The following is a 15,444-nucleotide window of genomic DNA, read 5'->3' as shown; positions in this document are numbered from 1 at the left end:
ATCACTTCTGGGTACAGTGCTTAGCATACCACCATCCATAATACATTTTAAATAATAGTATTAAGAAGAGAATTGGAACCCAGACACTAAATTGATTTACCAGTTTAGAAAAGTAATTCCTTCTTTAGTTTCCCATCTGTGAAACTGAAATGGTGCTGATTAATAAATCTAAAACAACTGTAAAGATGAATATAGTAAGCACCATATATATATAATCGGTAATGAATAACCTGAGAATCCTACTCCATGATGTTTCTCCTTTCTAAAGCCCAAGGTAAATATCTCTGTTTACCCAAACCTCTGATTATCCAAAGTATTTTTCACATAGTTCCCAGAAAGTTTAGAGAAAGGTGGCTACCATGTACAGTACTGGTATAACTTGTCCTGCCAGTTTCTCTGGCATATTTTCCTCAGAGACTGCAAGCCATCTGTGTTCTCAAAAGTGATCAGGAACATTTGAGAGACAGTGTGTGCGCATCAATCTTTAGTATGGTTGCCAGGCGCTTCTTATTTTTAACAATTCCTTATTAGAGAATGACAGCTCCATAGAATACAATGTCTTTAACTTCCAAACATTATGGCTAGCATCCCAAAACCTGTGAAACTAGCTCCATGCTTTAAACTGTCTTTCCTCCAGAACATCAACAACCGTCTCTATCCAAAGGGGAAGCTACTCTTGAAAATGAGGATGGACTTTGTGATACCGCAAGCAATCCAGCTTTTTTTAAAGTTCTTTAAAATCCCTCTGGTTAATAGTACAAGCTTCTTGAAGGAGTCTATGCAGCTGTTTGGATACTGGTCCTGATCTCTATAGGACTTCTATAATGAATGTCCAACAGCTCTAGGGTGCCCCTTATTTTAGTGTTGGTTCATATAAGCCTCCCCTATTTACTCTCCTGGGGAGAAAGTGAGCCTTCTTGTGACACTTGTATCCCACTTCATATCATCAGATTTCCTCGTATTTATTTACTTCATTTATTCAATTTTATGCTAACAACAATCCTGTGAAGTAGGTTAGGCAGTGTGTATGTGACTGGCCCAAACAACCATATCATGCTGGCTCTCATGTTCATACAAATCCAGGGCTCACAGGCCATTTTGCATCTGCAAAATTTGAAACCTACACATTGGATTTAGTACAGGGTCCCTATTAAAACACAGCCATGCATAGATGGCTGTGGCTTTGAAGGCGCAACAGGTGTGCTGGGTCAGCCGGAAGGTCAGGCATGCTCTTACTCTTGCCCCTGCTCACCACTGTGAAGAATAGCAATTGGGGGCCCATTTAGTCGGCTATGGCCACTTGCATCACACTAATCTTGATGGAATATTGCAGATCCCCAACAAGACTTTCTATCAACCCACCACACCTAAGTTTTCACTATAAAAATATGTAGAAATTTAGATATTTAACTGCTTTGCATTTGTTATCCTATTTATCTCCTACGACAGTAGTGTTAAGATTAAAACAGAATTGGTCAGGAGTGCATTTTTATAAAGTGAACAGGATTCTAGCTTTAATGTCTGAAAACTTTAGGCTGTTTCCTTTTATTCTTATTGTGTATATGTAGTATGCTGTTTTGTCACATTGTTTTCTAATTTTACAATCCAGGTTTTTTTGCAGTTTGTTGTATAGCCTAATCTTGTCAGGTCTCAGAAGCTAAGCAGGATGACCCCAGTTAGTACTTAGATGGGAGACAACAAGGATGTCCAAGGCCTCTATGCAGATCAAGGGAAGGGCGAACTACCTCTGCTTGTCTTTGGTCTTGAAAACCCTGTGGGGTCGTCGCCATTAGGTCAGCTGCGATGTGAGCGCACTTTACATGTACATACATTGATCCAATCATATGCAGCTTAGAACGGCTTCAAATGTTACTCCCCACGAAATCATGGTATATAACCAAGTGAATTTAAGCAACTTTTCAATGCTACACAGCTAGAGTTGCCAGCTCCAAGTTGGGAAATTCCTGGAGATCGAGGGGGGGGGGGTGAAACCTGGAGAAAGTGGGGTTTGGGGAGGGGAGGGAAAGAATCTTGGCATGGCATAATTCCAGAGTCCACCCCCCAAAGTAGCCATTTTCTCCAGGTGAACTGATCTCTGTGGCCTGGAGACCAGTTGTAATTCCGGGAGATCTCCAGCCACTACCTGAAGCTGGCAACCCTATGCACAGCCAATAGCTTGATAGAATCACTTTGTGAATCAATAGCTTATTGGTGATGTGATTTTCAGCCAAATACTCTATCTGCTGTACCAGGGGTTTTTTTTCTGGGAAAAGAGGTGGCAGAACTCTCAAGAGGGAAATGAGGAAGAAGCACACGGGATTCTTTGAAATCATATTATTTTCAAGCACTATTGCCGACTATTTTCAAGAGGTACGGGGAACTCCGTTCCCCTGCGTTCCCCCTGAAAAAAAGCTCTGTGCTGTACTATACTGGGTTCTACTACTGGTGAGTAACACATGTGCACAGTGCATAACTTTTAGAGAAGAAAGAGATCCTGGGACTGCGTTCTTGGGAGAAAACAACAGCCTGGTGTGTGGAGGCCCTTCCCTCATTCTGCGTCTGCTCATAAGCCGTCTGGTCCACTCTGAACGGGTGAGTCCCAAGGTTCTTCTCCTTCAAGGCAGATGCAGGGTTGAACTCTGTGCACAAATAAAACCCGTGGGAGGTCGTCGGTGGCTTTGCTGTTCAGAGAGGAGCCGCCTAGACTAGTCCGTCAGGATGCTGTGCGCGCTGGGAGGGAATGGAAGGAGAAATTCGCCTCGCCCTCTCCCTTTCAGCAGGCAGCCCGCATGCCAAGCATCCGTGCCGGGACATCCCTCCTGCCTCCACAGGCGGGGCTAGCCTCGTTACCTTTTCTCTTGGCGCCCCTGGAAGGCGGCACGGAAGGCAAGACGCCGCCATTTGGAGAGGAAAGAGCGGGAAAACGGGCCCGGGTGCCTTTGCCCAGGAGGAAGGGAGATGGCGGACAACGACCCCCAAAGCGCCAGGGACCTCTCGCAGTTTGTGAGTGAAGGGAGGCCGGGCCCGGGAGCGGCTGGTCTGGGCTTGGCGGAGTGCGCATGTCTCCAGCGGGCGAGCAGAAAGCCGCTCCGCTGGCCGAATCCTCGGTCCGCCAGCCGAGGCTCGCCAGTCGAAAGTGAACAACGCTAGTCGCGCCTCGGGCGGCAGTTACGAAGCGTTGGATCTAAAGGATAGAGGAAAGGCGGCGAGGTTGCCCTTGTTTGCCTCACCGACTGGGGAACTTGGACAAGTCCCACCAGGCAAAAACGCGGCAGCTGTAGCTTAGATTTACTGCGATGGGGTGTGAGTGATGAACTAAATGTCTGTCTGTCTTTCAGGGGGCTGTTACGGATAGGTACAGATCCCTCCTCGAGGGCAGGGAAAGGGCTTTCTTAAATTTTTTTATCCTTTCCTCTTAACAATCGGCCCTCGGAAGTATTTTATTACACATAGCAAGGTGATAGTTGTGTTGCCACTTCCTGCTTTGTTTCATTGACAAAAACCACATATTTCTCGATGGGTACCAGTCAAATAACGCAGGTTACTTCTAATTCTTATTAAGTCGTCTTATAGCAGTAAATAGCTAGAAAACTTAGAGAAATAAATACTGCTTACAAAAACGCATCTCCTGAATGTTACAGTTGGGAGTATTATGGAAGTAATTTGTTCATCCTTGTTTTATGGTCATCTTGAAATAATAACTATAGCTTACACGTTAATCAATATATACTGTTTCTTGTATCCCAATCATTTTCATAATCTAGATTAATTAGATTTAATTTAGGATAGCATTCTAGTTAGTGTCTGCTTACTGGTAGTTTTAAAATTGTGCTTTTATTTATTTTTATGTTTCTTGTGTTTGTTTATATTGTAAGCTGCCCTGAGCTTCATAAGGTAGAAATACTAATAATATATGTATTAAATAAGTAAAATAGGAGCACATTCGGCATAAGAGCTATTTTGAAGTAAACAGGATATAGACCATACATTTAAGAATTTTTAAAGATAAACATGTTCTATGTATTGTCGAAGGCTTTCATGGCCGGAGAACGATGGTTGTTGTGGGTTTTCCAGGCTGTATTGCCATGGTCTTGGCATTGTAGTTCCTGACGTTTCGCCAGCAGCTGTGGCTGGCATCTTCAGAGGTGTAGCACCAAAAGACAGAGATCTCTCAGTGTCACAGTGTGGAAAAGATGTTGGCAGGTCATTTGTATCTACTCAGGAGGGGAAAACATACATAAGGATTCAGTCCCACTCCGACCCATTGTGAGTGCCATTGGTTCACCGACATATGAAGTAGCTAGACATCTGGCTGATCTCCTACAGGACCACATCGGGAAAACCTCGTCTTACATCAAAGATTCAGCAGATTTCATCAACAAAATCAGTTCTCTGAAACTCAATCCACAAGACATACTTGTCAGTTTTGATGTTGTATCCCTGTTTACCAAGGTTCCAGTAAAAGACACTATTGCACTTATTAATCAGATTTTCCCAGAGGATGTAACAGCCTTATTCCATCATTGTCTGACAACCAGTTACTTCCAATGGGATAACGAATTCTATGAACAGATGGATGGGGTGGCCATGGGGAGCCCTCTAAGCCCAGTTATAGCAAACTTCTACATGGAACATTTTGAAAAAACAGCTCTAGAATCAGCACCCCACAAACCTAGTGTATGGTTCCAATTTGTGGATGATACATTTATCATTTGGAGCCATGGGGAGGAAGAATTGATGGGGTTTTTGAATCATCTCAACAACATCCACCGGAACATACAATTCACAATGGAGAAAGAAATCGAGGGAAAACTCCCATTTCTGGATACCTTGGTCATCCGCAAAGCAAACTTTCAGTTAGGTCACAAGGTCTACAGGAAACCAATTCACACTGATCGGTACTTACACAAAAACTCCAATCACCACCCCCGACAGAAAAGAGGCATAATGAAAACATTAGTGGATCGCGCAAGACGGATATGTGAGCCGCACTTTCTCAATGAGGAAATTAATCATCTAAACCACGCACTTCAGGCAAATGGCTACTCCAGAAATGAAATCCAAAGAGCAATCAAGCCCAGGATGAATCAAACAACCAAGGAAAAACAGTCTCCTACAGGAAAAGTGTTTTTGCCATATATCAAAGGAATTACTGATCAGATGGGAAAGCTTATGAAAAAGCATAACCTTCAAGCAGTATTCAGACCCACCCAAAAAATACAACAGATGCTACGATCAGCAAAAGACAGTAGAGACCCCCTCACCTCTGCAGGAGTATACCGTATACCCTGCAGCTGTGGACAAGTTTACATCGGGACCACAAAGCGTAGCATCCAGACAAGAATAAAAGAACATGAAAGACACTGCAGACTTGGACAACCTGAAAAATCAGCAGTGGCTGAACATAGCTTAACTCAAACAGGGCACAGTATCTTATTCCAGGACACCAAAATACTGGACAACACTTCCAACTACTTTGTCAGACTGCACAGGGAAGCCATTGAAATTCACAAGCATAAGCAAAACTTCAACAGGAAAGAAGAAACCTTAAGAATGAACAGAGCATGGTTTCCAGTTCTGAAAAACACCAGGCTAACAAAACACTCTATACTCGACAATAGCCCTGCAGAGAAGATTAGCACATCAAGCACCAATCCATATGCAAAAGAACCTCCTCAGGATACAGTGAAGCCTCCCGCCATTAGCATTCCACACCCTGGGAAACTCTTACAGGATGACTCAGCTCAACCCCACCCCTCCTAAGTAGATACAAATGACCTGCCAACATCTTTTCCACACTGTGACACTGAGAGATCTCTGTCTTTTGGTGCTACACCTCTGAAGATGCCAGCCACAGCTGCTGGCGAAACGTCAGGAACTACAATGCCAAGACCACGGCAATACAGCCCGGAAAACCCACAACAACCATAAACATGTTCTCTTCGTCAGATGCATGATACAGAGACTGGTCAAATATAGAAGAGGAGGGAGGAGAAGGGGAGGAGAGAGAAGAGGCAATTAGGGGGGGAGGGGGAGGGTGCAACCAAAACATTCCTTTGCTAGTATATGTAAACATCTCCTTTTGGTGTGTGGATCAGTTGGCTTCAAAGGAGTTTGCCCTGTTAGTTTGTAGCAGCCAAACAGCTAGACCATCCAATTCCAATGCAGTATGAGCCTTCGATAGCCACAGCTCTCCTTGCCAGATGCATCTGACAAAGAGATCTGTGGTCTCCGAAAGCCCACGTCAGGTGGCCAACTGATCCACACACCAAAAGGAGATGTTTACATATACTAGCAAAGGAATGTTTTGGTTGCACCCTCCCCTTCCCCCCCAATTGCCTCTTCTCTCTCCTCCCCTTCTCCTCCCTCCTCTTCTATATTTGACCAGTCTCTGTATCATGCATCTGACGAAGAGAACTTGATTCTCGAAAGCTTATGCTACAATAAAATTGGTTAGTCTTAAAGGTGCTACTGGACTCTTTCTGATTTTGCTACCACAGACTAACACGGCTAACTCCTCTGCATCTAAAGATAAACATGGTTTAGCAAATTATATACATGTCCCCCCCTTTGGCATCCAAATATATACAAACGAGTACCTTACAACTTGGAAAACTTGACTACAAAATATATTAGCCTGTTCAGTTTCTCCATAAAAGTTGTCAAGAGGAGGTATAGCATCAGCCTTTTAAAAAGGGTCACTTTCCTGGTCTTCTGTTAGATACGTTCTCTTCAAATGTTTTGAGATTTCAGGTATTTTAACAAAACAAGGATGTTATGTTATTAGGTAGTCAGGGTTTCCTGCAGCCCTTCCAGAACAATTCTGGACAGGTCAGCTCAGACGTAAAACATGTCATTCAGTGGGGCCCTACTCTCAGGAAAGTGTCCTTAGGATTGTAGCATTCATATACATAGTTTTAACAAAAACTCTACAAGTGTATATTCTTTGCTATGAATAAAATCAAAATAACTTCCTATAATTAGCTTTAAAAATTACTTCCTGCCCCAGTGCAATAAATCAAAGTATATGGGCTTGTTTATGCAACTTTATTATTACAGCAAAATAATGGAGTTTTTCCTATACCATAAAGATATTGCTTGCTAATGATCTTTCCATTTTTTCAGGCAGAAAATCTACTACAGCAGCTGCATGAAAACTTTCAAGCACTGACTGACAAATTAGCTCTAAGAAATATCCTTTTCCATTATCTCTTTACAGCTACATGAGTAGTGCAAATTCTGCAATTTTAATTACATGTAAGCCATTTTTAAATAAGTTGATTAATAGTTGCCAATTCATTTTAAAATCATCCATTCCCAAAGATCTTGCACATAACTTCATTTAGGCAAAGTCATGAAAAAGTTAAAAACAAATAGTAATAAAGCAAGGTCCCTGAGCAGTCCACCCATAGAAGAGGGAACAGTGCAACTTCAGTGCAATCTCATTGAGGTCTGTGAGTTTAGAAAGTTATAACTGTTCAGGATTTCACTATCAGTAAAGGACCCTGAAGGTTGACAGGTAAGTCCTAAACGAAATTCTCTGTTTGGATTTCCTTAATAAAAACGCTTGGGTACGACTTGATTAAAGCATACTATTCTATATTTAATTTATTAACACCTCAAATTAAACAAAGGGAAAATTAAAGGAAAATCTCTGTTTCAAACTGGTGCATAATTGTCAAGAACACGTTCACTTAAGCAAGAGCCAATCATAAAATAGATTATATGCTCCTCTGTTTAATTGAGGCACTGCTGAAAAGTACTTTGAGAAGCTGAGAGATAAACATAATTGCATTAAAATCCTATTTCATCAGTTCCAGGGTACTGAAAACAAGTGGCTCAAATTAAATGTGATTTGGCAACATTAAGAAATTGCAATTTGGTAACTATACCTTCTTTGCAGTACTCTTTATTTCAGAGCACACACTTGGCATACTTCTAAAGGGAGTGTGCTAAATTGCTATTTTATTTAATTTGAAGTAATCATTTGAAAGGAGCAACTCAACCTTTTTTTTTTCAGTACAAGTCCAGTTTATAATTGCCTAATCTTCAGTTTCATGAAACTCTGAGCATTAGAACATAGCTTTTTACATTACTATGAATATTTCTTTTATAAAGACAGAATACTATAACACTCTTTAACCTTTTACTGGAAGACATGGGTGAGCGTATAGATGATCTTGAGAAACATGTAACTGGACTCATGGCACAAGCTGGTGTAGAAAATGCCAGTGAAGAACTAACGGTAAGAATCTTGCTCTGTATTATTTTAAGTTGTTACTATATTTACTAGAAAATAAGACAATACCAAATCAGACAACACCTTTTTTTAAAAAAGAGGCTATACATAAAAACAGATGACCTTTAACTATAAGATGACACACACACACCTCTAAAAAAAGGTGGGCCAGTCAGGCAGTATCTTCCTCTTCCCAGTGTCTCCCACCACAAGCTTCAGAGGGCGCCATTGTCACAGGAACCATGGCCTCTGGGATTGCCTCTTCACCTCTCTACTGGCCCACTCAATCCAGAGCCAGAAAGTGCACACTTTCTGACTGAGCAAAAGCACACCCCACAACTCAGTCATATTAACAGCTTTCAGCCACCTCCCCAGCTGAAAGAGGCTGGCCTCTCCTTCTGCATTAAGGAAAAGTGTATCGGTAGCATTTCCAGCCTCTGAAACTGAGCTGCCCACAACGTTGCCTATCTGCAGATGCAGAGTATTTGTATAAATTTGAATCTGAATTTAAGAAAATCCCTTTTTAATAAGCCACTGGAAAGTTTTTAAAAATTCTTGTATTTGAGTAAATACAGTAATTATCTGTATCTTCAGATAAAAATAGTAGAGGCATCAGGAAGAGGCAGAGAGGGAAGCTACCTGCCTTTTCTGTGGCATTATAGTCTTGATTAGTATAAAACAGATCGTGTAGCCAACTCAAGCCAACCTGAATAACTCCATTCTTTTTACTAGTATTTACCAAAATACTATAAAAACTGAGTGCTGTTTTCATTTTTTTCAATATTAATTCAGTTCCATTCTCAATTTTTCACAGCACTGAATACATCAAGATGGTGAAGGAAATCTATGTACTTGAAGACTGTAAATGGCCTACAATTATTAAAAAATATTTACAATCTTTTTAAAATGGTGTATCACTAATGAATGAATAAGCTACCTTTTTACACATTAGTAGCTGTAGTAGAAAAATGTATGAAGTAGAACATGAAAGATCTCCAGTTTATTCTTGCACTCGGGGAAAAACTCTTATCCCACAAGTTTGTGCAAAATCTAAAACTGGGTTTCAGTTCAAAGCTGTCTCCTTAATCATAGTATGAATAAACTTACAAACTCTGTTCATTTCCCATTTTACATCCATGAACACAACCATGAGCACATAAAGCTATGCCTTACACCAAGTCAGACCATTGATCTGCTTTGTACTCTGACTGGCAGCAGCTCTTCAGGATTTCAGTCTTCCACATCACTGAATCCTTTTAACTGGAGATGCTAGGGACTGGATCTGGGACATTCTGTATGCTACACAAGTTGTTTTCGTACTGAGCCGCAGAGAAATTTGCACTTCTCTGGGCTTTCCACAGTTGCTCAACTTTCCATAAGCTAATACAGTCCCTGTATTAGTTTCTGTGTTCTGAACTCTGTCCACAGCACTCAAATGGCACAATTCTTAAGACAGCTTTGGTCAATCACTACCACAGACTACATTAATTACATTTACTAAAGCTCAAGTAATAAAGGATTTGCATCCAAAAAATTCTTTCTGCTTTGAAAAAGGCAGTTGAAGGAAATGATAGGGAATAAAAATAAAGTTAAGAACTGCATAAGTTGAGTATAAGCATGTCCATATTTATTTGTAACCACCTTAGATTATGCTAAACTTATTAACAAACACTATTGTGGCTCCATAAAAAGAAAACAGGCTGGTTTTCAAAATCACAGGAACTGAACTACAAACTTTTATATAATAGCACAGAATCCTAGATTATTGGTAAAGTTTGATGTAGTGGCCAGTTTGATGTAGTGGTTAAGAGCGTGGGACTCTAATCTGGAGAGCCGGGTTTGATTCCCCACTCCTCCACTTGAAGCCAGCTGGGTGACCTTGGGCTAGTCACGGCTCTCTGGAGCTCTCAGCCCCACCCACCTCACAGGATGATTATTGTGGGGATAATAATGACATACTTTGTAAACCGCTCTGAGTGAGCATTAAGTTGTCCTGAAAGGCGGTATATAAATTGAATATTATTATTATTATTATTATTATTAAAATTTCAGTAAGATGTACTTGTTTGAAGGAAACCTGTTTGGTTTCTCCAATCAATTAGCAGTTCAACATGTTTTTTTATTAAATCTTTCTTGTGAAAGACATTTTAAAACTGACATTCTAAAGTATTTCCCAAAGAGCCAAAACAAAGTAAAGATATGGAGCCAAGAAAGGAGTTGAACTGATTACCTGAATTTAACATGACACAAAAGGAGGATTAATTTATGAACAACTTTGATCCTAGTGTATAATTGTAATATTAATATGCAAAAAGCAGTTTAAGTTGTTCATACAATTCTTACTTCAAAAAAATCTACCTTAAAACTTAAGCTAATGATGAACTACCTTTTTAAAAAGGACACACAGAATAAAATTTGTAGATTAACCTGGCACAGTTGATATAAATCTTTGATTTAAATATGATTTAAATTCTGTTATCAGCTCAAGCTTGCACCCATTTTCAGAGGGGCAGAAAGAGATAAAATAGTAAGACGACATCTGAAGCTATACACTGAACATTATACTTTACAAGGAATTATGATTCAAAGGAACCAAAGCATCTGAAGCTCCTACAGCACTCCTAAGCATATTGATTTAATATTGTTTAATTGATTCAAGTGTGACTTACAACTAAACTTATTGAGGAATAGTACTTTATGTCTTGCAAGTTAACAGACTAATTCTGCAATCCTCGCCCAGATCAGGGTGGAGTCCACTGGAATCTAGGGTAAACGTCCCATTCATCCTCCACATAGTTTTGGTTTCAGATACGATGCTGCTTTGCTGATTGAATGCTGTAGTTGAGATGCACACTACACTCTTCTCTGTGCCTTGAAACATTCAGTAATCTGCTCTTTCCCCAGGCGGTTTCACATGCACCACCACTTCTGCCAAGAGTAGTCTGTATGTGAGAACTTGAAGAAAGACTGGATCAAGGTAACCCACATGATTGTGCAAAATGGAGCAATAACATGCAACATGTCCAGCAGTGTAGCAACACTCTCAACGGAAGTACCATGGAAGAGAAGGGAATGCTGCATTATATACTTAAACAGAATGTTAGGGGACCCAGGTATCTCCTACTTATACTAACTATAGGTTCACTGGAATCAGAAATATGGGGCAACAACTTGTATACAACCTTCAGATTGTTGATATCAACAGTAGGGGAAATACAGTCCTCTGAGAACTTTTGACCTCCATAAACTCAAGACAGGAAAAACATCTCTTCCACCTCTGTGGACTGATACAGTCAGGATCAAAAGCCTTGAAGCATTCACATTCACTCATGTCTTTTGTCAGCAATACCTGACCCTGGTTTTGTAGGGTGCATCCTCAAAAGGCAGTACAACTCCATAAAGGAGGTAGGTCCTAGGAACTCTGTAATTAACTCAAGAAAGGTGTATTTTATCATCTCCGATACCGTTCAACATATCTATGTCAATATCACCTTCCTATGTATACTTTTCATGCATATTTTAACATTCCTGGTCAACCACAATAGCCAATGATTATGAGTGTAAGCCATTTGCAGTACTCTGCCTCTGCTACATCAATTGGGATCTATCTACAGTCCATCAATAACTGGCAGGATTTAAGTTTGGACCAATACCAAAAGGAACCCCAAGATACAGCCAATAGTGAGTATTCCCCTTCACCCCAAGGGGAACTGAGATCAGTAAGAGTGGTTTCCTGAGCCCTCAGTTCCGTAGCTGGCTTCTATCCAATCATCTGTCAATCACTATCAATGTTTATATACCAGATCTCAAATCAGCAAGACAGGCAAAGTATGATTCCAGTCTCCCTGCTCTGCTTTCATTCCCTCCTAGGTCCTTAAATGTCCTTCCATTTTAACACAGCTAACCCCTTTGTGCTGCATTCCAGTCACATACTCCCATTATTTCACCCTCCTTTCCTGTTTACCTCACTGTCCCTGGTTCCGTTTTGAGTAGCTCATTGCCTATCTCTTCTCTCTGGGTTGGTTCGTTGTGGACTAGCAATGTGAGAGGACACAAACCTCCCTTCTCCCAATTCCCCCTAACTTTTAGGATCTTTCCAAAAACCTGGATGCTTGTCCCCCAGGTTTGTAGAAAGATCTCAAGTACTAGATACACTGATGATGATTTTTATATTTTGTTCAAACATACTTTCTACTGTCATGTTACCATTATGTCTCAGCTCCCCACAGTTGATCTTTACTTACAATGAACAGAATTACATGTAATGTTCTGGGTGGAAACATATAAAATTCTTATGTGTAAAAGTGTGAACATCTTACCTTATTTCTGAAATAAGACAGCATACAGCATTTGTGCATGAAAATATTTATGTAAATTCAAATAAATTCACAATGAAACAAGCAAATACATTATATACAAACATTGATTTTATAAAACTTCAGATGATGACACACTATAATGCAGCATCCAAAACATTAATATCTATATTTGGTTGAATAGTCTTTGGGTGACACAACAAGACCTCTACCTTTACGAGCACCTCTATAAACTGTTTCTATGATGTCAATCATCTCTTGCTTGTCTTCCATCGCCCAGTTAATTTTGTTGTTGTTGCCTGTGCCTAAATCAATCATTATGTGCTTGTTCCTTTAAGAAAAGAAAAATGGGAAATCTACATCAATACATGATCTATTTCTTTATTAAGTTAATATATATTCCATGTAATTAATATCTTTGTGCATTTGCATAGTTTGAGCATAACAGTCATGTAGATCATCTTTGATACTAAAGCTTTAGACTAGATCTTAAATCAGAATTACAGCCTCGGTGGTTTATTTTAATCATAATTCTTTTTTCAAATTATGAAGATTATCACAAAGAGATAGCTACTAGTAATTAAAATATCATACAGACAGCAATTTGAATATTTTCTATATACAATTCTATATCCAAATATAAAATATACAAAAATAGCAAGCAAATTTAAAAGTTCTCACGCCTGGATAAAGCAAACTTGAGTGGTAAGAAGAAGCTAATATGCGTGCATTTATTGCACGCAATGCATTGCAAGGTTGCGATGTTAATAGCTTTCCAACCTATCCTAGGAACTGTGGCTCCAAGGTGGTGGCTCATAAGATCATTTGTAATGGTCCAATTGCTTGCATGCAGAGACAGCTCATCCCCAAGACCATTGTAGAACTGCTAGTGCAGTATCTGCATCACTTCTGGGGTTCCTGCCCAGATATCAGTTGTACCTAACAAGAGACTTTACATAGAGGGAGAGGCATGATTCCTCCTAAACTCACTGCTACAGCATTTTTATGGCTATTTTTAGCCCACAGGAGCTGACCCAAAAATTATACCAAGAAAACAGCTGGAGATGTACTGGCAAGTAAGGCACCGCCAAATGGGTTTGCCTTTCACAACAGCTTCAGCTGTAGCACCGCTGTAGCTTATGCCAACTGCCTGGATCCAGTTTCCCAACTCATGTAGTTCAAATCAGCAGGCTCCCTTGGTATTCCTCACTAATACAGGAGACAGCAATGCAAATTGTTCACAATGCCACAGGTGACCCACCTTATAGTAACTAAGGGTTACTCTTAGTTTTGAAGGCTGAAGCTTCTTAACTGAATGGATGGCAAGAGTAAAGAATCAGACTCAGATTACAAGAGAATAGTAGGGATGTTACTGAGTAATAATGTATGCACAGGTTATCAGTGGAGAATGTGTAAGTTACAGTGAAACATAGGAATAAAATATACCTGAAGAAAAACATGACAGTACAGGGATCATACAGTTCATACATCTTGTTGAAGTCTGGCACTTCTGTGATATCCACAAGATAGATAACAGCAAAATTTTTCACCTATTGAACAAAATATATTTAGAGCAGAGTATGATACTAAGCATTCATGATCAGCAAAATCATTTTGGCAGCATTGTTAGCTTCACAAAAATAGAAACACACAGTCTAATTTCCAAAAGGAGACAAGTGATATGTTACATAAGGCCTATGTTCTAGAAACATATCCAAAATGAAACTTTATATGTTGTTTGTTGCATTTCAAGGGAGCAATAAAGTTTTATTTCCGTTCTCTCCAATGATTGTCAGAATTTAGTTTTCAACCCTGTGCAGCCCTTCTTAAGTAATCCCAATGCAGCAGAACTCTACCAAGTTAGATCCCCCTTCCTCTCTATGTCCAGCCACCCTTGCTAAAGGTTACAGGCTGAACAGCTAAATTTCTTCAATAACCTGTTGGAGGTAGGTACCACCACTTAGGTAAGGCATCCATCTGTCCCTTACACTGCCCTTTACTGCATGATGCTGCAACTTTGCATAACTGCCAAATATTTCTACTAGATTGCTCATTCTGCTAAACTAGCAATGTCTGGCACTGGCTTATACCATATGTGCAATGCAATAGATCATCTTACAATAGCAATGATCAGTGTGACCTTGGGGGGACATAATTTGTCAAAATACATTGTTCTACATAGTAAATGAGTAATGTAATTAGCAACTGATTATTCAAGCATTTACAGAGATGGGGAAGAAGAGCAAGATGTGGTATTAAGTCTATTGGTACAATGTTACTTCCTCACCATTTCTGTTTCAGAAATTCATTTGTAATGAGGCATTTATAGAATGTAAACATTTCTTATAAAATACCTGCAAAATATGTTTTTATTAGCTTGATTAACTATTCAAGAAACAGAAGACTGGACAAATATTACACTAAAAGAGGCTTGACAAATCCCAGGTGCTATGGTGCCTAGAAATTTCATTGTTGTTCCTAGTATTTTCATAAGTCATTTATTATAAGTGTATCTTGGTGATTCTCAGTAAAAGTACAAAGCTTATTTAGGTGACAGATAGAGATTTGCTTTTTTGTTGTGGTGACAACCAATGTTAATGCCAATTTATTTATACACTACAACACTTTTGTTCTAGCTTTTTTAAAAACTGACAAACAAGAGTTTAGGATTAGGGTTTGTGGTAGCAAAGTTTGGTCATTTAAATATAAAATCCTGAAGGCTGAAAAATAAGTTAATAATAATAATAGGTAATAAGTTAAAAATAATAATAGGCTGAAAAATGTATGAGCCCCCCTCCATTTGGGGGGGGGGCTCATAAAGCCAAACAAAATTTCTCAGGGCTTGCACTAAAATATACCTTAAGTCCATCAAACTATATGCATTTATAA

At 39.7% G+C, this 15,444-nt stretch overlaps 2 protein-coding genes and 1 long non-coding RNA gene across 7 annotated transcripts in view; 2 read left to right on the top strand and 1 right to left on the bottom strand.

Annotated features, from left to right (window-relative positions):
• The first annotated feature begins 2,737 nt into the window (after positions 1 to 2,737).
• Positions 2,738 to 9,154, top strand: HSBP1L1 (heat shock factor binding protein 1 like 1). The gene is made up of 4 exons (XM_054985555.1): positions 2,738 to 3,003; positions 7,126 to 7,192; positions 8,151 to 8,245; positions 9,054 to 9,154. Exons 1-4 carry the CDS (start codon positions 2,959 to 2,961, stop codon positions 9,057 to 9,059), a joined length of 213 nt encoding a protein of 70 aa, XP_054841530.1. The 5' UTR covers positions 2,738 to 2,958; the 3' UTR covers positions 9,060 to 9,154.
• Positions 9,155 to 11,423: 2,269 nt separating this feature from the next.
• The window catches only part of TXNL4A (thioredoxin like 4A), a 21,188-nt gene continuing 17,167 nt past the window's right edge, over positions 11,424 to 15,444 (bottom strand). For all 5 annotated transcript variants that reach the window (XM_054985022.1, XM_054985023.1, XM_054985021.1 and 2 more), the window contains exons 3-4: positions 14,002 to 14,105; positions 11,424 to 12,886 (exon numbers count right to left, since the gene is read on the bottom strand). In XM_054985022.1, coding sequence (XP_054840997.1) covers positions 12,715 to 12,886; positions 14,002 to 14,105 — 276 coding nt within the window. In that variant the 3' untranslated portion in view covers positions 11,424 to 12,714. The remainder of the gene's footprint in view (positions 12,887 to 14,001; positions 14,106 to 15,444) is intronic.
• Positions 14,112 to 15,444, top strand: part of LOC129333398 (uncharacterized) — a 6,417-nt gene continuing 5,084 nt past the window's right edge. Inside the window, exon 1 of the long non-coding RNA XR_008597419.1 lies at positions 14,112 to 14,501. This is a non-coding gene — a long non-coding RNA (uncharacterized LOC129333398). The remainder of the gene's footprint in view (positions 14,502 to 15,444) is intronic.

This window comes from Eublepharis macularius, chromosome 7, assembly GCF_028583425.1.
Source record: "Eublepharis macularius isolate TG4126 chromosome 7, MPM_Emac_v1.0, whole genome shotgun sequence".
Taxonomy (NCBI): Eukaryota; Metazoa; Chordata; class Lepidosauria; order Squamata; family Eublepharidae; genus Eublepharis; species Eublepharis macularius.
This window is presented reverse-complemented; position numbering and strand designations above follow the sequence as displayed.